The 25,099-nt window shown below is 43.7% G+C and overlaps 1 protein-coding gene across 1 annotated transcript; it reads left to right on the top strand.

The window, feature by feature from the left end:
* Positions 1–1,413: 1,413 nt before the first annotated feature.
* LOC119433257 (gamma-secretase subunit Aph-1-like) lies at positions 1,414–24,463 on the top strand. The gene is made up of 6 exons (XM_037700404.2): positions 1,414–1,738; positions 5,292–5,435; positions 11,122–11,207; positions 14,979–15,101; positions 19,300–19,427; positions 24,101–24,463. The coding sequence occupies exons 1-6, from the start codon at positions 1,626–1,628 to the stop codon at positions 24,275–24,277; spliced, it is 771 nt and encodes a 256-aa protein (XP_037556332.1). The 5' UTR covers positions 1,414–1,625; the 3' UTR covers positions 24,278–24,463.
* The last annotated feature ends 636 nt before the right edge of the window (positions 24,464–25,099 follow it).

The following is a 25,099-nucleotide window of genomic DNA, read 5'->3' as shown; positions in this document are numbered from 1 at the left end:
CAAAATGAAACCTGTACTGTTGGGCACGAGATTGCAATCCATAATTGGCCTCCGTTAATTCGTAAATGCTTTTAGAATGTGGCCGAAACTTCCTACATGCATGCACGGAAATGGCTAACTAAATTTACTGCGATTCTGCTCTGCGATACCGATACGAATGCTCACATGCCGCCGCGGTGGCTCAGCGGTTACGGTGCCCGGTTGCTGACCCGAAAGACACCGTTTGGACCCCGGCTGTCGCATTTCGATCAAGGCGAAATGCTAGAGGTCCGCGTACTGTGCGATGTCAGTGCACGTTAAAGAACCACAGGTGGTCGAAATTATCCGGAGCCCTCCATTGCGGCGTCCGTCATAGCCTGAGTCGCTTTGGGACATTAAACATGATAAACCAATGCACACATGTACCTAGGTAGTAAAGCTGCATAAGTGCACTTGTGCCCCAGATACGAAAAACATTTAAAACGGCGGCAGCATGAAACCCGCTAAACAATAAGTTTAACTCATGTTCGTAGCATGGCGATCCACGCCGAGGCAAGAAACTGGACGAGCGTGCAAACTCGGGGCGAGAGTCAAGCTGCTCTCGCGTGAGTTGCACGACATACGGCCAGAACAATTGTGCAGTAGCACTTTTATTATTCAGTATTACAGCAGTCCGGCTACTCCACGTAGTAACGTACCTTGGATGAAGTGAGCAGAGCAAATCTTGGAGCTTTTGGTAGGCTCCCAGATTTGAAAAACACCGTTGACGAGTAAACGTAAGGAAAACAGTCGATGCGCCAAGAGCTACTCGCCGTCACGCAACACACTGAATGCCGCAAGTCGCACTTCCATCGATATACCCGAAAAATAACGCAGAATATGAGCAAGACGAGCGCGCGAGCGAACAAATACCAGCAAAAACGAGCAAAAGCAGCGGCTACCGGAAGTTTCCTGGGGGCGCCGGAAGCCCGCGCACAGCATTGCCAGAGCGCGGTGGCGCTGGATGAAACCGTCTATACCACCGCCCATTGGTTGGTATAGGGCACGTATAGGGTATACCTCCGCTCCAGTTGTTTTATTTAAACCTCCTTGGACACCACTACACCGTAACGCCACGTATAACAGAACATCAGTACAAGGAAAATGTACAATTTTAAGTGGGAAACGCACGTCTCAGCGCTTTTGTAATCTCTAAGGCATGCTGTATGTTGAATCGCATAGCCAACAACAATTTCCTAAATAAAAGGAATTTTAACTTCAAAAGCTGTGTTTTCTTTTTCTTGAAATGCCAAAAGTCATTGCAAATAAAAAAAATTGCGTCAAGGTTGTCATGTTATCCGTGGTTGTACAACCATCGGCTAGTGTCGCTGCAAGCAGAAGCGATGACCTTTCAATGCAACGGTGTCAATGGCGATTTACACACGGCTTTCGTTTTGTTTCTGCATCCCACCCGCCTGAATGGCAAGAGCGGAACGGTATTTCGAGTAGTAGTGTCGGTAGTGTCTCATTTTTTGTGGCTGTGATATTAGTGTAGTTATTGTACCACCCGTTACGCCGTCTCCGCCGGTCCGCAACACCGAGCAGTGGTTCTCCTGTGCCTCTTTAGCGTTGACGCGCTGCACCCCGGCGGGACTTCGAGCGGCGTCATGACGCTCATGGAGTTTATCGGCTGCACCCTGATCGGATTCGGACCGGCGCTGTCCATGTTCGCCATCACCATCGCCAGAGACCCAATTCGCATAATCATACTTATCACTGCGTGAGTCTGTGCCCAGCTGCTCACCTCTCAAGTGAAAGTTTTTGCTCGCCCATACGCTTGTCCACAGTTTCGTGCACGTCCTGCGATTTCACCGATCTACACTCTTTAAGAAGTTTGCGTCCTTTGGGGCTTATCTTGTCCCGCCACGATAATCGTCATATATCTTGCCTTGCATTTCGTTTCTTTAACGCTGCGAGCCCGGTACTTCCAGGTCACGAACGGCATCGGCGTTGTCAGCGTGACATAACCTTCTAGACAGGAAAGTAGCGAGCGCAGAGTTTTCAAGAAAGGAAACGTAAGCAGTTGCGGCGGATGACGATTATCGTTGTGGGACAAGATAAGCCCCAAAGGGTGCAAACGTTTTTTTAAGAGTGTAGGTTGCGTACGCTTAAGGTTCAGTGTCGCCCACTGGTGCGTGAATGTCGTTTTGCTTGTGTCCACCGGTCAGCACAGCATACTGGCGCAACCTTATCTAGTCGCCTAGTGTATCATATCGTTTAGAAGACACCTTGGTTGGCGGAAATGCAGATAGCGTCCTTTAAAGTGACATATTACAGGTCTTCTCGTGTCATCTACATTGCTTACGCTTTCGCCTTTTCCCTACCTGTCGTTACAACCTAAGTGTATGGTACCGACATCCTTGGAACCAATTTCATATACATTTTATACAGCCAGTTTCGCTGTTTCAGTTGCACAGTTTTCACTGTTCCATTGGTACTGCGAGACAAACCTTTTGTGATGCCAGCAAGCTTTGCATTATAGAGCAGTGGAACTACCTGAATGCGCTTCACACTCATTCTCACAGCACCGACCAACTCATCATGAGTACTTTCGAGCCACAGGACTGTGTTTCTGTCTCCTGTACTTGTTGTGTTGTACGTGTTGCCTTAAAGTACTCATGATGAATTGCAACCAACTATGCCAACTCTGCCATGCTAGTGAACACATCATTACCCAAGTGCTTGATAGAAGGGAATAAAAGAAAGCTGCCTGTTAAGACCAAGGCTTACTCTTTGTGTTTGCTGCAGGGTCTTGAAGCTACACGAGCAAAATATAATTTCCAGTATGATTGTCGCTTTTCTGAGCTTCGAGTTCGTTTACCGGCACATAGTGAAAAGAAAAAATGTGAAAGAAAAGCAAGGACATGCACTCAGCAAATATGTCCACCCATGAGCAAAAGTATACGGACCAGGGATCGCACGATAAAGCCGATTTTTTCAACTGCCTACAAATGCAACTTGAAACTGAGGACTGCAGTCCAAACACGGCATTGCGAACTTTCCAGTGTACTCTTCAATTTCAGTTTATGCATGCTAATTACGAAGAAATTCAGTTTTTGCGGCGACCCTGTGGTTCATATACTTTTGCTCACGGATGTACATGCAAGACATACCTGAAGGACTGAGGTCAATAATAATAATGTCAGTAGTAGTGGACATAGGTGACTACCACTGGGGCACACTCACAGTTCCAGTAAAGAGCACGAAACTATATTGAATCTACATAGACTGCCAGAAATGAGACAAGTGATTCTGTCCAACCAAAGCAAGCATAATGCATTTTAAACCTGGCAATTGTACTAAGATATGGCATATGAGCGTGAGCCCTTCAACTTACAGAAAGCTACTTAAAAGATAGGAAACAGTGTGTGACATACGGCTCAGCCTCCTCAAACATGGAGCCTTTCAATTTACAGAAAGCTACTTAAAAGATAGGAAACGGTGTGTGACATACGGCTCAGCCTCCTCAAACATGGAGCCTTTCAACTTACAGAAAGCTACTTAAAAGATAGGAAACGGTGTGTGACATACGGCTCAGCCTCCTCAAACATGGAGCCTATATTAACGGGCTTGCCCCAGGGTCCGATCTTAGGGCCACTACTTTTTCTTCTGTACATAAATGAGATATGCTCTATCCCACACACACAAAAATACTCCTTTGTGCCGACGACACCAACATTCTTTTTTTTTTATGGCACGAATCTGTGAAGACTAGAAACAGATGTGAATAACTGGCCACTTGAACTCTCTGAATGGCTAGATGCAAATGAATTAGTGTTGAATACAAATAAAACAAAGTACGTCCTTTTTAGAGCTCGTAACACCATCGCTAATAATCTTTCCTTACATTTTCGTAACATGATAGAGCGTGTGTGGATTCTATTAAATTCTTAGGCGTTTTTTTTTTTTTTTCACGAGAACCTATCATGGAATGCACATATTAGTTACCTGAAATTAAAACTATCCAGAGTAATAGGAGCATTATGGAAAATAAGAAATCTAATTCCCAGTAAATTCAAAGCAATTCTTTACTTTTCAATGATTCATTCTCATATTTATTATTGTTTCCTGATATGGGGTACCACTTCTGCTTCTAATATTGAAAATATTTTTATTGCACAAAAGAAAGGCAATTAGAGCTTTAGAAGGTTTAAAACATAGCGAAAGCACGCAGTCTTTCCGATACTGCCTCAGGAATATTGAGGGTACACCAGCTTTTACAAACGCAAGCTTGCGACCTACATGCATACAGAAATAAAAAAAGACTGTCAGTTTTGAACTTTCGTTCATGATAATGAATCGTAATTTTGATCTTACAACAATAAAATACAGATTACCAAAATTTCGAACAAACTACGGTGAACAAATTCTACAAATCAAATACCTAAACTTTTGTATGAGAATAAGGATCTTATCACAATAATAGAACGGTACTCATCAGTACTTTAAAGAGTGCTTTAACCGAAGCAATTTTTCTGTAAACTTATTGAGTGTTGTTTTAAACATACCCTTTCCTTTTTTTCCCTTTTTTTGTGACAGATCAAATTTTTGGCATCATATTACTTATTGCTCATGTACAATTGTGCCGGTGTGTCACGAGATAAGACGTGGATATCGTCAAGTGATTTTAATTGTTTACTGTTTGTTTGCTGCTTTTTATGCATATATTTTCTTTTCTATGTGAGTAGATATTGAAATATGTACTTGATTTGTATATCGGGGGGGGGGGGGGGGGGGGCTGTTTCCTTCGTGTATAGTTTGTATAGGGCCGCGGACCCAGTCAGGTGCATGGAAGCACCTTTTGTCCGGGACCCTTTGGTTTCTTGTATAAGGAAACTAGAATAAAAATTAATAAAAAAAATCATTGTGTACATGTTTGGCTCTGTTAAAGCAGACATATATGCCAAAAGAACCTCAGCCCAAGTTTTGTTTATCCTGAGTTCGCTGGATTAGCACACATGTGAATGGGCACAAGGTAACTGAAGCTGTATGGCTTCAGTTCCCTTGAACTGTATGAAGCTGTATGGCATTCAAAGTGTAAGGCTACCATCAACTTTCTTTCTAAAGACACTTCTTTGCTTAGTTCACTCAGCTTGCAAGAGCTTAGTGTTGGGCTAGTTTCAGCAATTACTCAGACGACCTCTCATGACCGTTGCTGTGGCAGGTCACACTTGGGTCTCCCACAGATTGGTCGGCGTGCACTGGTCGCAGCCCACATGTTAGCGGTCTCGCTAGCGACAGGTGCCTGATGTTTGCTTTTCGGGGACGTGCAGGGCGTTCTTCTGGCTGCTGTCGCTGCTGCTGTCGTCCATCGTGTGGTTTGCGGTGGTGCCGCTTCGGAAGCAGTTGGCCTTTGGCGTCGTCTGCTCCGTGGCCTTCCAGGAGGCTGGCCGCTTTCTCTTTTACCGGGTGCTCAGGTATGTCTGGAGCCAAATCTCGGTTCAATTCCTTTCCTTTTTCTCACCTGGCTTCGTGTCCTTGTGTTTGTTCAAAATGGGTGTGCCAAATTCCTCATGAAACCCCTTGTGCAATGTTCAGCTATTCACCAAACATGATACTTGGGAGTGTATGGCCGCTGGCGCTTTTTGTACCACTAGTGGACACTAGAGGCAGCGAGCTGATGCTTCGTAGTGCACAATGGAAGCAAGAGCCTTCTGATGCGTTGTGACTGCATTTGATACCCCAGCGATCACCAGTAGCACGCGAACTACCAGCTGCCGTGCGATGTGATTATTGCATTTGAATCGCTGAGCACTGTACATTGTATTACAAATTGCCTTCAATCCAATTTTAGATAAGCTCGGAGTTGATTGCATAACACATTCATTGCAGATATGAAGTCAGATATGAAGTGGTTTAGCCATATTCTTGCCATCAGTGATCAGGAAAACTTGCGCTAACTTGACCTCGATTGTTGTGTTGACACAGCATACAAAAAAGCAACTGGGAAAAGTGTCTCAAATGTCGCAAGATTACAGGAATCCCCAGGATGCAGCATCAGCATGCCAACGCCCCACATGGTGTTACACTATCATTTCTGTGTTTAGGCAAAAAAGATGCTTCTTGCCAAAAGCATGTACTGTTGCCGTCACACTTAACTGGAACGCTCGGGCAAGTGGCTTATGTGACCGCCAGTGTCACGAAGCAGAATTAATGTGTTCAGAAAATTAATTCTTTACATTGTGGGCTCTTATGCACTCTATGGGACAAGAAACGCAGTACGCAGTAATGCAAACAAATAAAAGACGATTTATTGCACCTTCTACCAGTGCTACCAATCTCCGAAGCCAGTTTTCCCCCAACTTGAACCAAAGATTTATCTGAGTTCAATGCAGCCGCGCGAGCTAGCCATCCAGCACCAACCGGACAAACGATGATGATGATTATGAGGATGGGTATATACAAATAAAGACGATAACCTACACAGTTAGCACTCACAATATTTTTGCTAAATGTGGTTGTTAATGAGTTTGTCAATATGATTTCTGTAAAGATAAATTTCTGTTTGTATATTATGAAAATAGACTGCAAGTTTTATAGTTTAAATTTATTCCTAAGCTAACTAAAAAATAAAAAAGTGCCTCCTGCTTAAGCCGCTATTCACAGAAGACGACGTCGGCACATTTGCACATTGTTGTTGTTGTCCAAACTTGTTTTGCATGTAGAGCATGTTGAGCAAACTGCCAAGTTTACGCAGAATTTTATTCGAATTATAAGGAAGTTGGGCACCATGTCTCCCTTACAGAACGTAACGATGGCAAAATAATGTGTAGCTTCACAACACCAATGTAAAAGATGTGAATATGTTGATGTGAATATAAATATGTGAAGACATAGCACCACCACACTTATGTGCTTACACTTCATTTGCGGCGAAGCAGTACTATACATGAGCAAGAGCAATTTTGTGTTTCCTCCAGAGAAAGAGCTAATGCAAAGACATGACCACTGGGACTCTTTTCAAGGTTGCTCTGCCTATGGGCGGTTCCTGGTAAATTTTAGTATACATATGCATAGTCGGCTGTTTAGCACTACAACCACACTGTCGTGCTCGACGCTGGGTATATGTGTTGTATGTGTCCGCTTATGCCCAGATTTGTCCGTGCTGCTTTGTTTGATATTGCAGCATATGTTTATTTCAGCGGTTACAGATAAATATTTCATTTGGAGTACACAGACATTGACAGCACAGTTAGAGGTACAAAAGGCAAAATCGCAGTAGCAATACTTTCTTAATTGCCCAGGTCATTGCATCCTGTCGTTTACTTGTTGAGTACAATGAAAAGTTATTTTTCGCACGCTGACTCGAAGGTAAGTCACCAAAAAGACACCGAAAGACACCATGACATGTCAGCCATTCCACTGTTTCAATGTGTCAGTGCAAAATATCCCTAGATATGGACAAAATTTCCTATTTTCCTAAACAAGGCCTAGGCAAATTTCCCTAGTAGTTAGTAGCACTGTTGATCTCAGCCAGCTATTTCTGGGCCGTCCCTTGGAGCAAGTTCGTTCATTACTTAAGAGTGACGAGTAATGACATTGTGCACAGAAAAATTGGCTGTGGCTCTGCCACTTGAAGCTGCTTGGCAATGGCCATAATTGTCCTCACGGGGTTCTCGCTCATCACAGCCTCCACGTGCTGGAGAAGCTCAACCGCCCTAAATCGTATTGTGCCACGGCAGTGCATATTTCTCTTTTTTCTCAAGTTAAAATTAGCCTCACTCCAAAGAACAGTTTATCTGACTCCAAAAGGAAAGGATTCGGCAAAATTCAAGAAAGTGTCAGTCTCCAAGTCACTGTGGTGGTCTGTGTGTCAGGTGACAGCATGCAGCTTTATCTCCTTTCTAAAAATGGATGCTGCAATCATGGAATAAGTGTGCCGAGTAGGCAAAAAAGGGGTTGTTTAAAAACGAAGTTAAGCACTTGCCTAGATAAAACAGCTAAGGCAAAGTTTTCTTTCTTTCAGAATATTAGCCACGTAAGTAAATGCTTTTCTTATTACTTATCCCTCGCTTCTGCAGCGAGAATTACCTATCGAATATATAAATACAAAAAGAAAGAAGGGGATCAGAGGGTTTGTGGCTTGACCCACACGCCCTCCACTCGAGAACCATTTCGTACACCTCTGTTGCAACTCCAAGTCCCTTAAAGATACTCAATCCTGTTCATCATTTAGGCCATCCACCTGGCCACAAATCAGGACAAATTCTGTGCAATCTTAACTTGAGCGGTCACTTCATCCCTACAAAGTTCATACTTCAATATTACATATTTTCTGGCAATACCACATGTAAACTATGAACATTCTTCTTATCCAACTAATTTCTGTAAATGATATATAATCTGTGCGGCAATTTTTAAATTGTTTGATAACTCACCTGTAGTGAGAGAGCCCTTCTTGATGTGCGTGAAGAAACTCAACGAAAAAATGGGTGTGCCATTCCTCAAACATTGCCCTAATGTCTCCAGCAAAGCTGTTACCACCATGGCAGTGGCAGCTTGAAGAACGTAACACATCTTTTTTAGAAGTCGCAAAGCATGCCCCAGAGATGCTCCGAACACACTTCCTGGAACTTCAGTCAGTCGAAATATTCTTGCCCGAAAGTTTGCACCGATACATGTTGGCATGTCTTATGCAGCAGTTGTTCTATCCTTTTCTCAATGTGGCATCCTGCACCTGGAAACAAATATCTTCACGGCAGAGGCATATACAGTAATGTTGGCTGTGAAATATCAAGAAAACAGAGCTACGAAAAGTGACTATATTCTCTGGCTCTTTAAGGGAGGATACGGGGATAAAACTGGGATTTCTGTCGGAATACACATTTTCTAAGTTTGTTTTTGATTCCTAAGCATATAAAGAAGCTTCTCACCAAGTATTGTTGTTATCTGTGCTATAGAAAAGAATAAAATAATCCTTTTTTACCCTGCGGTGGCACATATTTCCCTTCAGAAGTGCCTACGAATGCCGTTTTCAAGCCTTTAGTGATGAATTGGCCTACGGGCAACATACCAGACACAGAATTTTCTTTTCTTGTGGAGTTTTGGTATTGAGTACGAAGTTTCTGGCTAAATGTCTTTGGATAATACTGAATGATAGGCAGCAAGGATAATTTGTTGGTTAAAATGGGTTGAATCACAAGGCATGATTTGCTTGACTTTGTAAAAACGTGCCACAACGCTACAGTACAATGAGAGATGTTAAGCGAATTTCAGACTGAACGAGCCCAGTAACTGCGTTCTTCATCATCAGTCAGAAGAAGCGCTCGCCTACTTTTTATAGCCAAATTGTTGTGAAGCAACACGCCAAGTGTGCCAAACGCTGGATTGCACAAGTGAAATTCTTAAGGATGTTCTATTCTCTTTTCTGGCATGGGCTGATGGTCTAAAGGCTCATTCACACTTGGCCGACATGCCACCGATTTTGGTCTGCCGACTGTTGCCGACAGCGTTTTCTGTCCTGTAAACTGCTGTTGCCAACAGTCGGCAGACCTAAGTCGATGTCATGGCAGCCTAGTGTGAATGAGCCTTAAAGGTTAGGGCATTGGGCTCCTGTGCTGGGGCACCTGGGTTCGAAACTGACCATTCGACACTATTATTTACTTGCTTACTTATTTATTTATATACATCTATAAGTATATATCGAGCAGATACCCAGTAGTACCTAGTTCCTAAGTTATCCAGAAACATAAATACTATCGCAAAGTGAGGGGAAAAGCCAAAGAAGAGTGTCGCTTTAAAAGAAGGCGAGAACTTTCCTCTAGTTGTGAGTAGTTTTTGAGGCACTCGCAGAAAGTAGACAGGATCGTTTAGGAAAAAATTCCAGCAGAACCCCTTCCACGCTGAATGTCAACGTTATTGGGGAACTTCGTTCATGAAACTCTCGTTAATGCCGACGTTATTGCGATTAGCATTGAAGGAACGTAGTAACAGATCATACCACCACCGCCAAAATGCGTCATGCATGAGGCGGGTGTGCAGTCGGGCTCCTCTACTCCGCTTCTCACTGAACACGCTGTGCCGTCGAGTGGCGCTCAATAAATACACTAATATGCAAATATGCAATAGCCAGTAGCGAATTCAAATGCAGAAGGAAAGAAAAAAAATTACGTTTAATAATGGTACAGATATTGACTCCACACATAACGGCAGTAGGGAGAGAGAAAAAAGTTTAATGATGAGAAAGGCAGAGAGAGGTTGGCCTGAGGTACAGTGCGGTCCACTGTTAAAGGGCACACTCAAGAGCGTGCCTCTAACTTTGCTGGTGCCCTGGCTGCAAATGGCTGTGGAAGCAATGTTACACTGCACAGGTGTGTCGGAAGGTGTCGGAGCTACCAACCAGAAGTTGGCTGCAAATCCAGGTGATTGTACTTTTGCGAGAGAGGAAAATTCAGACATGCTTTGCACTAGAGTGTTCCCTTTAACAGTGTACCCCTCTGTACATTCCTCTAGCCAGCTACTTTCCACTGAGGGAAGAGGGAAAGAGAGGAGGACAATGGGTGGCTGCAAAAGTGCTAACATTGTACGAGTGCATAGTGAGCCAAGTAGTGTTGTAAAAGAAAACTGATTGAACGGAATGCTACGTTGAGTTTGTGGCACATTCTGTAAATGTTTTAGTTTCATTTATATGTCTGCTTTTTGAAGTTTGTAATGGCAAATGGTAACATATTTCACCAGGAAATTGGTGAAAAATTTTCGCGGTAGCTGATCTGTTTTTTCTTGCTGTAGTTATTGCAAGCTTTCAGTAAGATTAAGTTATTATTTAGTGCAAACATGATGTTAATGCTCACTAGAGAGTATTAAGAAGTAAAGACAGTGGAATGTGATTGCCTATATTAGTTTCAGCTGGAAAATGCCTACATAACAAGATCTGCCATTCTGCCATTCTCTATGTGACAACTGCTAACAAATCGATGCCTTCTGTGGTGACTGCATTTCGATGGGGGCCAATTAAAAAATGCTCATGTACTTAGATTTAGTGCACGTTGAAGAACCTGAGTTGGTCATAATTCATCTGAAGTCCCCCAGTACGGCGTGTCTCATAATCAAATTGTGGTTTTGGCACGTTAAACACCTCAACTTAGTTTAATTGATACCTTGCAGGAAAGCTGAGTTGGGTCTGAAGAAGGTCACTGAAGTTGGCGCAGACGGTGCTGTCGTCTCCAGCTCTCGGACCACGCTTTCCTATGGTGAGTTGCGGGGAACTTCGGCCATAGCTCGGGCATGGTAATGTGTTGCCTTGTGACAGACGCGTGTGAATAATTCTTTGAAGACAAACAAGAAGACACAGCGATGAGTGCGAACTTCCGTTTACTTCGTAGAAATGTTTATGTTGTCATAGCATTGAAACAGATAATATAAGATCTGGTCAAGGGAAACAACAAAGTATAGTATAGATCACTTATAATGTAACTGCTAATACTGCAGGACTGGATATAATAGTCTTTTCAGACTCCCGTTAGTAATTTTCCCATAGCACTTTAAGTGTACGTGTATCGCTTACAGTGCAGTTGCGGGAGGCAAAATACCGGTTTCAGTGTGGCTGCCTGAAAGTTCGGCAGTCGACCGATACAGCGAACGCTTTCCTCAAGCCGCAGATATACTGAGACGTAACGCACGCGTCACGCTTTGCAACGTCACAGTGGTGAACAACCGGTGTCTATACGCCAACGACACGCCGCAACTGGCATGCCTGGTGTCGTCGGGCGCATTCCAACATTGGTGGCACGTAAATATCTGCGTTCGTATTTTTTGCCCGCTGCACGGAGTGGCCAGAATGATGCAATGGCGCCTTCCCCCCCCCCCCTCCCAGAGCCTTGCGCGCTGCAGAAGACGGCGCGCTTCCTTCTCGCTTTCCTCCTTATCGCGCTGATGAGATTGAGCCGCAATCGCTTGCTCACCCTCGCACGCTTTCACTCGCACATACAGCATACGGCGCGCAGCGACAATTTTATCACCCTTGCACTTTATATGGAACCTAACGGCGACAGCAGAAATACACCTGGAGTGTCCATATAGTTCCTATCGCAATGAAATCATTGTTTTGATTATACTAGTGCGGATATTCGTGACTCCAGCGACTTCCGATATAATCGGTCTACACTGTATATTGTGTTGGGGTCAGTCTCACCTTTGCTCGGCCATTGTAAACCCCTTTGTAAATATGTCCACCTTGTTCTTCCTTCCTGTAATGATCTGCACAAAAACCAGAAAAATAAGAAAAAGCGAAAATTGATGCAATGTTTGTGTTGACACGTTGCTTGGTCTTCTAATTTTTTTTTTTTCCTGGCTTCCGTGAATACTGTTTCTGGAAGGAAGAACAGGGTGGATGTACTTAGGAAGAAATTTAAAATGTCCGAACCAAAATGAAGAAGACCACCTACAGAATCTTTGTTGGCTACAACCTATGTTCTCTGTTTGAATGCTATGGCAATATAAACACTGCTTGAAAATGAATCTCAGCAATTGGAAGTTGGCACTCATCCTTGTGTCTTCTTGTTTATGTGTCCTGATGTAACATTCTTGCTTCACACAAAAGGTGTAACACCAACTAGCCCATTATGTCACATTGCTGGGTGACTAAGCGCGAAAAGGTGACCTGCTGCTTAGTTAGCAGGTGGTCAGAAAAAGTTAGCAGAATTGCATAGAATACAATTTTCATCAATACAATAATGTATCGAAGCAAAGTAGCTCTGGCTACGCAGCTTTTATTGCGATAGCAATTATATGGACACTTCAACCAGATTTCTGCCGTCGGCGTCACCGTGAGGTTCCGTATAGATTCCAAGGGCGATCGTCGCCGCGCGCCGTATTCACGAGTAAGAGCGCGCGGGGGACGTGCGCTATCACGGAGAGCCAACGCACGGCGGAAAGCAGACGTGACCGTCGCGCGAAAGGCCGTGGGGGTATGGGAGGGAGGGAGGTGGGGCGACGCTGTGCTACGGCACCAAATGCGTATCTTGCAACCAAGCGCAAGGGGAACTGGCAACGCAATCTCCCACACGAAAGCAAAAAAGCGGAGAGGCAGCGCAGGAGGGAGGGGGGTGGGAGCAGCTTCTACTCTGCCAACAAATACGCTTGCACTGGCTGCGTGGCGGCCGTCTGCACCGTCTCTTATCTCCACACGGCTCTGACCTTTGTATGCGCTGTGCATTCGCCTCTCAGTTTCCGTTGAAGCGATAGACCGCACGATTCTTCGCCCGCTGCAGCGGCTGAGCTTGCTGCCAGCGTTTTGACAGTCGTCGTCTGCGGTCATTCAGTGTGATCTATTCATGTTTGCTTGTGCGCGATGACACCATGCTTGTCAATTCAGTTAGAAAGCAAATGTGTCCAAGTTTATGCAGCCGATAAAACTACTATCCCTACTCCGAATAGCTCTCTACCAATTTGCTATCGCAATTGATGCTTAGCCTTTCGGGCGAAACTGCGACATTTTTTTTATTACGTGATGGGTGCACATATGATGGGTGCACAGATTGGTTGACACTATTTCATCGTCAAGTGATGCTGCAGGTCATTCTTGCACCACTTTTAGAGCCAAATAAAAACATAATTCCTTGTTTATGAAAGACAAGCATGCTTGTTTCTGTCAATGTGACACACAATCTTCTCACTTCGACCACAATACAAAGACACATTCTGAGCGGTAGAAGTTTTTATAATATTGTGGACAGGTAATTTACTAATACAGCTCAAATTAATTTTCACTTTTGAGTCCCTCTAATGAATAAAATTCATCATAACGAGGGGGATTGGCATCACCTGCATGCAAGAGCTGGAAAATTTGAGCCAAATGTGAGGAATTCCCAACAGGGACCAATAACTTGCATGCTTTGGAATGGTTGGTGCCAGTGGCTTGCACTTGCCACATGTAGTGCCATCATCGCCAATCACATAGAGCCCATTGTTGCTTCTCCCACTGCACAGCACAGGTCACTCAATGAATGAATGTGGTTTCATGACCTCCCGAGCACAAAGCCACAGCCACAACTCTGTGCTCTTCAGCTTTCTGCTCACCCATGACCTTCTAGAAGTCCTCATGTTTCAAGGTGGCCACCCATATGGGAAGCTTTGTGTTGTGCGAACAGGTGTGCCCCACCTGGTTAAGTAGATGGGGGAAACCTTCCTTATGCAGGCTGCACTATGTGCGGTGACTACCATAGCGTTTCTTACAATCAATGGCAGTGAAATGTGGTGCTGGAGTGCTGTTGGATGCAGAGAAATGTAGAGAGGTAAGGCCTCCATCTTGGCAGCTTTCTCGAAGAGCCAGGACAACTTGTGAAGACACGTCTGACAACCTGTGTTTCGTCTGTCACAGTGGCTCAGCCTCTGCTGTACAGTCAAACCTTGTTATAACGAAACGGTATAGAACGAAATAGTGGATGTAATGAAGTGAAATTAGCCTTGAAATACCAATAGCGCAGCATAGCACAGCAAATACATAGCGCAGCACATGCAATAATGGATATAACAAAGTAATTCTGGCTCGTCCTTCAGTATAACTAGGTTTTACTGCAGTGATGTCTTAAACTGTTTTTACTCACTATTATGTAAAATATTTTTCAATTAGACACTAGAGTTGTATGGATAGTGTTCAGTACCAGTGAGTCACTGAAGTTCTAAAAGAAGGCAAGGAGGTTCACGCTGCCTGTGCGTCAGTTTCAGCCACATTTCTTATTCTTCTTTGTTCAGACATTCAGCTAAGATCCTGTTCAGGTAAGTTACTGTGAGCGCCCTCAGAGACGAATTGTGTGTAGTAGTCCCTGTCCTTCTGACTTGTCATCTTCCCAAGGTGCTCCACTAAATATTCTCTCATGGTTCATGTGCTACTTTTGACACGTGCAACCCCGTCAATCAATTTATCAATGTGGTGTGCAATCCGTCACTCCGTGACACACGTCTGTTCTTTACTGGGTGCCTGTGGTCATTGATGTTGCTCATTCTATTTTGTGTTTCTGCAGTGTCTGGCCTGGGCTTTGGCGTGATGAGCGGCGTGTTCTCGCTACTCAACGTGCTCGCCGATGCCATTGGTCCCGGCACAGTTGGACTGAACGGCGGGTCGTCCGGCTTCTTCCTCACATCAGGTGACAAACAACTTTATTGATGAAATGTGAAAAGAATGTGAAAAAGAAAAGTTCACTTCCTGCACATGCTGGCTGGAATATGTTCTGAAAGAGAAATTTGTGGTCTACGGTCACTGCAGTACACTTCTTGATGAGGAATATGTGCAAAATATACTGTTTTTCACACCTAATGCAGTAAAATCTCAATAATTTAAGAAATCTGATAATTTGGACTCTTCATCTGGTCGCTACAAGCATATGCATTATCAAATGGCATCAAAGTCTCGTTAATTCGGACATATGTAACCAGCGCACCAGTTAATTCGGACAACTCTGAATTCCACAATTGTATGATGCAAAAGAGGAAAGCGGCCCTAGCAGTCAGTCCAAACAAAGCGGCAGAGTCCACATCGCTATAGCGTACCTACCCACTCTCCCAAATTCTATGGAAAGTTTAGGAATTTCGGCTCGGTTTCATGATATTACGAATGTTGCATCATTGTTTATGAAAACTAAGTTCTGTACGCAAGAAAGTTTCACTCATCGTCTCCAAAGCCTGCGTTACAAGTCTTATGATGGTAAAAGGTGCAAAAGAGAGGTGCCTACTTCAAGCAAGTTTATACAAGTCCCTGAAGCATGCGAAGTCATTCAACAGCAACGTCACTAAAGTTAGTGTGATCGAAAAAGAATGTGGTGCTTGGCAGTTCTTGCAGTTCCAAGTGTGCTAAATCACTGTTAATAAAGTGCGCATGTATCCCACGGAAAGCTTGCACTCTGGGCAAGTTAAATAAAATATATACATGCTAGTCCCTCCTTTCTGCCCTCCTGCTCGGTAGCATGTCCACGAGATTTTATGAATTTTAATGTTCGCAGGTTGGCAGGCATGCCATATTCATCAACGAGAACCATAGGGGAACGATATAAAACCATGAAACCACTTTGCATGGAAGAAGAAAAAAGCTGCCGCTTCACACATTTCTGCCACATGGGTCGTTTATCTTCAGAACTGCGTGGTTGACATCAGTGATTACGCCAACCACGACCGCAGATTCATCTGCTACGGTTGCAGGGAGCAGTGGGTTCATTTTGGATGCGTGCAGGGCGCGCACGATGGCGCAAACATGGTGGAAGCCGTTGATGAAAAGAGTTTTACTGCGGCCTGCACACTCGTGCCAAATACGCCAGCTAAATTATAATGGATTATCAGTTGCCAACTTGTGGCAAAATAATCGGCATGTGCATTCGGTAATGAAAAGCATGTCTACTCGCAGTAAAGAGGTGTGACTCACCACACTGTCACACTGCGAAGGTAGTCTTGAGGCCCTTGCCACTGCGAGCGCTTATCAGTCGAGGGATGACAAGAACTGCAGCTTCCACGCTGATCTTGTGCGAAATGAAAGTGGCGGTTGTGGATTTATTCAGTAAACAAAGGCATGTTGATGTAGCATGCATTTGTTTACTGTTTCACTAAAACATTCGGTAATATGACATTCAGTTAATTCGGCCATTTTTTCTAGTCCGGTGAAATTCGAAATAACAAGGTTTTACTGCATTCTAATTTTTTAATGATCACGAGCTATTTTACTGTGTTAATTTTCTGCAGAAAGTTCAGTAGCTGACTGGCATATTAGTCATGTTTTATCATTCAAACTTCATCAACCCGTCACGGTGGCTTAGTGGCTATAGCATTGCACGGCTTAGCATTAGATTGCGGGTTCAATTGCCGGACGCCGCAGCTGCATTCTAATGTGGGTGGAATGTGAAAACGGTTGTGTACCGTGCTTTGGGCGCTTGTTAAAGAATGCCAGGGGGCCAAATTTTATATCTCACTCATATCCCACTGTGCAGTTTCGGGACAATAAACTCCACAATTTAATTTAAACTTCATCACAGCACCACTATGTGCCTTTTAGGAAGAGTGTGTGATGGCTCATGAAACATTGGGCACTGTTACGGTGGTGTTACGGTGGTCTTCGTAGACATAATCTTCATGCTTCACAGTAATGACGAGTCAGCAAGATTGCACCAGAGCTTACACGCACTCTGAGCTCACTGTGACTTATCAGAGGTAGACCTGCATCATTCTGGAGTCAAGAAATATAGGCATGTTTGTGCCTAGAGGGTAGAACGGAACAAGCTGGTTCGCTGCCACAAGCTCCTGAATGGTACACAGATTCTAGAACATTCACCTTCACATCACTCTAGTGCATGTTACTGCATCAAACTGCATGTGAAATGAACGTGAAAGGCACAGTTACTGAAACTTTCAAGTAGGTATCACTGCATTTGACTTCAAGGGTTCGACTCCTGGCCATAGAGGCCACAATCCAACGTCTTCAGAATGCAGAAACACTCGACGTTGAGAGTCTGACAAAATCTCTAGTCGAGAAGAATCGTGAAGAAAACAAAGCTGACACCGACCAAGGCAATGAAATGAATAAAAACTTAACTATCTGACCCCCATGTGGGAGCCTTTTTCACAAGCACAACACGATAAGGTTTGCACATAACACTTGATCTCGACATTTTGCTCCTGTGAGTATAGCTGTAGCCTAGAGGTACAATGTAATGTGTGGTTGCAGCGCTTGGGAAAGCTGGGTAAATCCTGACCAACTTTAACTAAAAAATGTTCCTAAAGCATGCTCTATTTACTGCACGAATCAAAAGATTGCCATGAAAATAGCATTATTGAGCATGCAACCTCACCAGAGTCTCTTGGTGTGATTACAGTGACCACTTAAGCTGGAATTACCATGTTGTGACATTAGGGAGTTGGTTGTCGAAATCATTAGGCCTTGTATATGCTCTGTGTGGCTTGGGATATTTTTTTATTTATTTATTTAAGTGCTGCCGGCCTGTAGTTCAGGCCTTAGGCAGGAGTGGGTATTAAATACATTTCAAAGTAGTCTAACAAAAAAAAGAGAAAAAGATTGCGTAACAGAACAGACATGAAAATCCAGTACAAGCATAAGAACACAAGAATTTGCTGTCACGTACACTTTGCAGAATATACACGTTAAATACAAGAAAGAAAGAGAAGCACAAGTTTTAAAATACAATCTTTGAAAAGAAAACTAATGACACATTTGAGTATAAGTTCTACAACACAAACCAGCACAAAAAAAGACACGCCAATTGCGGTTTAATATTGAATAAACCATGTAGGTAAAATAAAAATGCAGGTATGAACAACACGAGTATTACATATAGGAATGATCAAATGGAGTAACGCAAGAACACGTGCAAGAACACAAGGATATGTAGTAATAGATTTACTGAATACCATGTAAAGCAGTATTAGTAGAAAGTTTACATTTCAAAACCTCTAAATGCACTCAAAAATACATCAATTGTTGGACTCGTGACCACATCTGCAGGCAGTACATTCCAGTCGGAGATAGTGCGAGGAAAGAATGAGTTTTTAAAGGTTTTTGTTTTGCATGAGTATTCAGCGATTTTCCTGGGGTGGTAAGAACGTGTAGTGCGAAAGGTTAGACGTTCGATGAGCGTGTTTTGGTCATTTGTAAAATGTCATTGTATAATAGGTACAGAAGTTTTAGCCTCTCGTGATACCGCCGCGTTTTGAGTTGCTCTAGTTGGGCACCTTGCAGAAGCGCGGATGGTGATATTTACCAACTGTAGCGATTGAAAATAAACCTGGCTGACTTCCTTTGCACACTTTCCAACTGCACAATGTTAGTGTCTGTCCAAGGGTCCCATACAGATGCCGGTCCCATACATATATTTGGCTTTGGACAGTGGTATTTTTCATAATGTTAAGATTGGCAGGTCTGCATTTATAACCAATTTAGCCAGAGTGAAATTTCTTGACAGTGGGTCTTTAACCCATTAAGACCCAATGTATCATATATGTTATGCCGAGTTTGATGCCTCAAAATGCTGATTGAAGCACGGGAAGTTTAGTGCAAAGCGAATAGTTGCGATACGGATATGCTGGAGTAAGGTTTCAGCGATGAATAGTTTAGCGAACCAATTGCTACATAATTAATTAATACAGTAATTGAGTTATAACTGAAAAAGAAAACTTTTTTGTTTTGCCACAGATGTAGTCTCTGTGGCCAGAAATAAATGTAAACAATTTGTGCCAGTTTTCATTGACGTGGATCTGTGTTCTGGCATTACAGGGTTAAACAGTAGGCTATAAAAGTGACTTATCATAGGTGATCAAGTGAACCGTGATGCTTATTCACCTGTGCAGCTCTGACAACGAGTGCGTTTGTGCTGCTCCACACCTTCTGGGGAGTGGTGTCCTTCCACGCCTTGGACCACGGACGCTGGCCCCTGGTGGCCTTTGTCGGCATCGCCCACCTAGTCGCCTCATGTCTGGTGAGTGCTTCATGCCGTGATTAAGTGGATCGGAGGGTCGTCGATTGGCGAAGGCCTTAACTTTGGTGGCCTCAGTGCCACGAGGGTTTCTTGGCCAGTTGCCTGCTCCCAAGTTCACGTACTGCGTCACGTCTGCGGTTTACGTTCCACATCCACTGCCATGCCTCTCAGGGGCACTGGCTAACACTCTCTTGGCTGATGTCGTGCACATGCACAAATGCCCTAGAAATTGTACAGGAGGATGGCCGGCCACAGTAGCTGAATTTTTAAAGCACTGCATGCGTAACGCAGATGAGGGGGGTTTGGCTACCACCTCTGGCTGGTTGTCTTTTCGTCAACTTTCATTTCCCTTTTCCGTGTTATTTCTACATTTCAATTAAAACATGACAGCTAAGTTCCCTTATGCTTTATCACATTTCATTGTCTGCTTTCTTCATACCATTCATGTTAATATCAAAGAAGCTGATCTACTCTAATTAGAATCAGTGTAACCTCGTTAGACAGAGGTTCAAAAGATCACGCATGTTCTTTGTTTGCGTGTTTTTTTTTTTCGTTTATCACGAGTTTCACTTGCCGATAGAACACACTGAAACCTGCCTTCTGCGCGCAGATATTAAGACAAGAGGGCGCATAGAGCAGTAGTAACGTAAAATAATTTTATGTTGGCAACAACCACTGTCTTAAATGCCTTCGAAATAACTTCATCACTGCCTTTGCAATAACTTTCAAGTATGCTAGTTCAATAACTTTCAAGTATGCTAGTTCCAGGGTGCAAAGACACTTGCAGGCTGTCGTAAAATGATTCATTCTTTGCTTCATGAGTTGCATCTCCTTTTACCTGTATATTTCTCGCTACATGTTAAGTTTGTGTACAGCTGGGTTTTGTGTCATCTACATTGTTGCAAGCTATGTTTTATAGTGGCTGTCTTCGACATTGCATTTCACCTCAGTTTTCGAACAAGAGCATGTTTTAACACGATACTGTTAAGGGCCCTGTGTCACAGAAAATCCGGTGTCATTGACCGGCGTCCTGTGAGCGAAAAATATTTTATGCGCCACTAAAGTACTTCTTTTACCACTAAAGTTGCTCACACTTTGTCTTACATTCTTGACAAAGTTATTCCTCGGAATTTGGCGAATGACAGCCCACAGACAAATGTCATGAAACAAAACACAGACAGCGCATGCCTTTTAAGTTAAATCTTCTCAGCCTGAAATATTAGAAGTGCGAAACAATAACGGAAGATCGGCCCACGCAAGAGGTCGCGTTTCTGCTAGCAAGCTCGCCTTCGTGCATAGCGTTCGCCACCAGCGTTCTCAGGTAAGCATTACGATTACATAAGCTGCAGTTGCCTGGATGCGTGAGAAGCAGTCAGGGATCTTTGAATGCTATTGCATTCCACTCTTAAAGGCGAAGCTTAAGCGACCCCCAAATTTTTCTTCTTCCTAGAAACGCTTGCCATAAGGCACGCATGTTGTGTTGTATATTAGCTTCATACTCAATTATAATGTAATAATCACTTATGTATTAATCAACATTAATAAGCTTTTCTGGAAAAGAACAAAAAAAGTGCATGCCATAATCGAGGAAATCATGAAAGACATGATACAGCGTGATGCGATGTGTGGTCCCCTGGAAATGCAATCGCTTCAACGGTAGGAAGCCCATTGGAGAAAATTATGGATACGGTTGGTGCTGTTACTAGTCTTCCACTGGCCCGCATGCGGAATTATACTGTGTCTCCTGCTTCAATACGACTTGCATAATCGGTCAGATTCAACATTTCGTCATAAGCTGGTTCTTGATACGCCAACTGCACCACCTGGCTAAACTCTGCCATCGATCCCAACCGCACAGAATAACTTGTGAACTCGCTCTGAGCATATGCTAAAAAGATGGGTTCGTTACACCAGCTATGTAACCCATCCCCTTTCTTCCAGTAAGCCTGACCACCTTTTCCAAATATGCTTGCCACTGTAGCTCTGTGGCTACGGTATCCTGCTGCTGGGCGTCTAGGTCAGGGATTCTTTGCCTCCACGGCACTATGGGCATGAAATGCAAGAATGTTTGTGTATACTTACATTTAGGCGCACTTAAAGAACCCAATGTGATCAAAATTAATCTGGAGCCCTCTACTACTAATTAGTCAGTCACCTTCTCGAAATAGACATTTGTTCAATCAATAACTGGGTCTCTCCACATCAGTAGCACAATAAATAACGCCAATCGCATGCTAGGGTACATCCGCCGTAACCTCTCCTTCGCACCTTCGTAGCATTCATTCGTAGCAATCTCGTATACAACGCTGCGGTATTGGGTTCCAGCTCTGAAAATCCCATTCATGCCCTTGAACTGTTCGATTCTGTTCGATTCACTCTTCGTAACTGCAGCTGCCCAGCAAGCATAAGCGTCATTGAAAACTCGCTGGAGCTGCCGCCTCTTGCATCTTGTCGGAAATTTTTCCGACTGTGCTTATTCTGTAAAATCTATTATCTCATTGCTACTTTTCACGACACGCTCATTTTTCCCCTTCATTTGTACATCGGCTAGGATTGGTCATTCGAATAAAGTTAGGATTAGCATGTTATGTCTAACCAAAACATGCAGTGAATCTTTTATCCCCAGAACATCACTCGACTGTAACCCCTTCTCGAATCTGCAGTCCCCATCACCGATCATCAGCCGTTTCGTTCCGCACTAGCTGACATTCTACAGGCAGACCCACTTATACAAATATTGTAGTGCTAAGAAAATTCCATTATTACCGATAATTGCTATAACCGGGTTGCACGAAAAGAATAGAGGGGACAGGACAAACATTGAAACATTTTAATTAGACAGAAAGAAGTACAATTAAACCCACTTATAGCATTACTGGTTTTAACAATACCGGGATGTAACAATGAGTAGTTGCTGCACACTGAACTTTTGTACGAGGTAAACCTTTCTTAACCAAACGTCGTTTGATGCATTGAAGCACAAAAGTAACCTGAACACCAATGCATTTCTCCTCAAAGTTCGGGAATGAATATCTCAAGACAGGTGTCATCCAGAGAATTCATTCCAATTGGATCCGCCTTGCCAACTCCACGGCTAGAATTTGGAAATTGGAATATGGGCCGTAAGGTAATTAGTTAAAACACTCAGTGATTTTTTGTTAATTAGCCAATTATGCATATAGATTTTTTGTGCAAGGAATGTCCACCTCTTCGAGTAGACCAGTTCGTGAACTGGAATTAAGCTATCCGCCACAGGCAACCTTTAAAAATTTTTGAAAGTGTTCACTGAAGCACCCGGTATATCCCATGGTTTGAAGGGGCCACGGCACCAAATTTTAGAGCTGAAGTTATTCATTCATACCTGCCAACTCTTCTGAATTTTCCGTAAAGTGTACAAATTTGGACCCGTCTTGCGATTTTACGAATGTCGGCTCAATTTTTTACGGAAAAGTGGTTATATTTGCGAAATATTTTTTTTTAATTCCTAATAAAGTCACACGGTTGCTGGTGGGCGGGAGCACCACTTACATAGGGGCGCATAGAGATGGAGGTGTGCGCCATAACCTTTATTGTCTGCAGAGTAAGAACATTTTTCACTCTGTGACATTGCCTTCGTCATCGGGTCGTTGGACGACCTGACGATGGCCGGAAGTCACTGGTTGTCGACACTCTCAACCTGTACGTAAGTGGCGCCCCCAGAGACAACGGCGATTTTGGGTCGATGGAGCAGGCACAGTTTCTGTATTGGCGGCTGTGGCTTGTCGTCTCGCCTGTCACCTTCGCTAGGCTTTTTCGTGAGTATGACCTGTTTTGTGGGCCTCGCTTTTTTTTTTTTTTTTTTGTGCGACATGCTGCTGCATAGGGCACAGTGAGACTCCGGCACTCTGGTGTTTCGTAGCCGTAGCGGCTGCAAAGTGTGATGGCGTGCTCGAAGCCTCGCAAGTACTAGACTCTATCAGTACTTCCAAGTCTGTGTGAAGTCGTATTCCTCAGCAGAATTCCCGTGCCGCCCCGGTCAAGAGTTGACGAATTTGTTGAGGTTGGCAGGTATGTGCATTGCTTGTGAAACTGCGCATGTCTTACAGCAAACTGGCAAAAATTTATGTGCATTCGGGCAGGTAGGAAATTTGTATGTGATCTTTTTTTTTTTTTTATGTCGCAGTTTAATTTTACAGCTGTCTGGCAACACTGACAGGTGACGAAATGAAGTGTTTTCTGCATGGTCAGTGTTGAGCTGCACGTGTGCCTCTCGGCGATCAGCCTGAGATAGTTTCTGCAGGTGTTTTCTGCTTTTTGCTGGCCTTATTGCACGAGTGAAAGAAATGCAAGCACATTGCAATGGCAATGCCCTAGTTGTGCCATTGGGTGCCAGAGTGTGCGGAGCTAGGTGAGTCCGGCACAGCACACACGTGATTTCGGAATGTTTCGAGCAGACGACACAGCAATGGGACCGCGCCTTTTGACATTACAGAAGCCCTGCCAAAATGGTCGTCGCTGTCGAGGGGAGGGGCTTAGAGGAAATTAATTCATTTTGAAGTTTTGGGTTAGAGTGTGCGCTGACAGCTCAGCTTTTTGTGTGCATCAGCATATAGTTACAGTGAATAACCGAGAGTAGTTGAACGACCATGTAGTTTCCTCTTTTTAACTGCAGCTTCTAAACATTTCTTGTGCAGACACTGCTTAACCCGGCCGGCCTCTACGTCGCCTCCCTGGTGCCCATCTACCTCTTGCTGCTGGTGTCAGGTGTGCTGGCATTCCATGCAGCCGGTGGACGGGTTCACGCGCTGATGCGCTTCAAGGGTCAGAGCCTGCCACAGCAACAACAGCAGCAGCCGGCTTCACCTCATTGAACAACGATCCATCCGCGGCATGACTTGCGACATGTCAGCGGGGCTGATTGACAGACTGAAACGTTCCTCGTTCCCAAGCTTTTTGTTTCTTTTATGAATGTGTATTCTTAAGACAATGTCATCCTGAAATAATTTTATAGATATATGTGATATTGATTAAAGCAGTGTCATTTACATACTTGCCAACTCTGTAGAATTTTTCTTGAAGTTTACGAATTTGGGCTTGGTTTACGATTTTAGAAACCGATATTTATAAGAAATAACTTCTGTTCACCAAAACGTTTCGCTCATCAGTCTCGGAACCTTTCGGTGAAGTCTTCTGATGATGAAAAGACACAGGAGGAGCACTTGCTACAAGCAAGTCCGTACTGACAAGTTCCTAAAGCTGGCAAGATCAGTAACAGCAAAGTAGTGAAAAAGTCACTGTGATATAAAAACAATGTGTTGCATGTCATTTTTTACTATTCCAATTTTGCTGTTGCTTACGTGCTGCGTCTAAAGGTAAATCATTGTTAACCATTTGCAGCCCTAAACACACACACACACTTTACCAGCGGTCTAGTCCTAAACTATTTCGCTAGTTTTAGACGGGGCGAGAAAAAATACTCGCATGCACAAACGCATTGTACAGTATTTATTTTTTCTCTGTTCTTGTCCATTGCAGTCCTTTAGCGGTACTTCGAAACAGTGTGGTACTGTTCAAAGCATTCCCCAGGGTGCAGCTTGGGGTCTTTCGTGTATGTCTCGCAGGAAAACATGGTTTCTTTGCTGTTTCCATCTGGGTTCTTGTATACGAAGTGAGGCCTACCGTCCAACCTTTGA

The sequence above is a fragment of the Dermacentor silvarum genome, chromosome 11 (genome assembly GCF_013339745.2).
Source record: "Dermacentor silvarum isolate Dsil-2018 chromosome 11, BIME_Dsil_1.4, whole genome shotgun sequence".
NCBI classification, from domain to species: domain Eukaryota; kingdom Metazoa; phylum Arthropoda; class Arachnida; order Ixodida; family Ixodidae; genus Dermacentor; species Dermacentor silvarum.
Note: the sequence above shows the minus strand (reverse complement) of the source record. Positions and strands in the feature narration are given on the sequence as shown.

Coding starts and splice junctions, on each gene's coding strand:
- LOC119433257 (XM_037700404.2), top strand. CDS start 1,626: ATGACGCTCATGGAGTTTATCGGCTGCACCCTGATCGGATTCGGACCG. Junction 1,739..5,291: donor ATAATCATACTTATCACTGC/GTGAGTCTGTGC, acceptor GGGGACGTGCAG/GGCGTTCTTCTGGCTGCTGT. Junction 19,428..24,100: donor ACCTAGTCGCCTCATGTCTG/GTGAGTGCTTCA, acceptor TTTCTTGTGCAG/ACACTGCTTAACCCGGCCGG.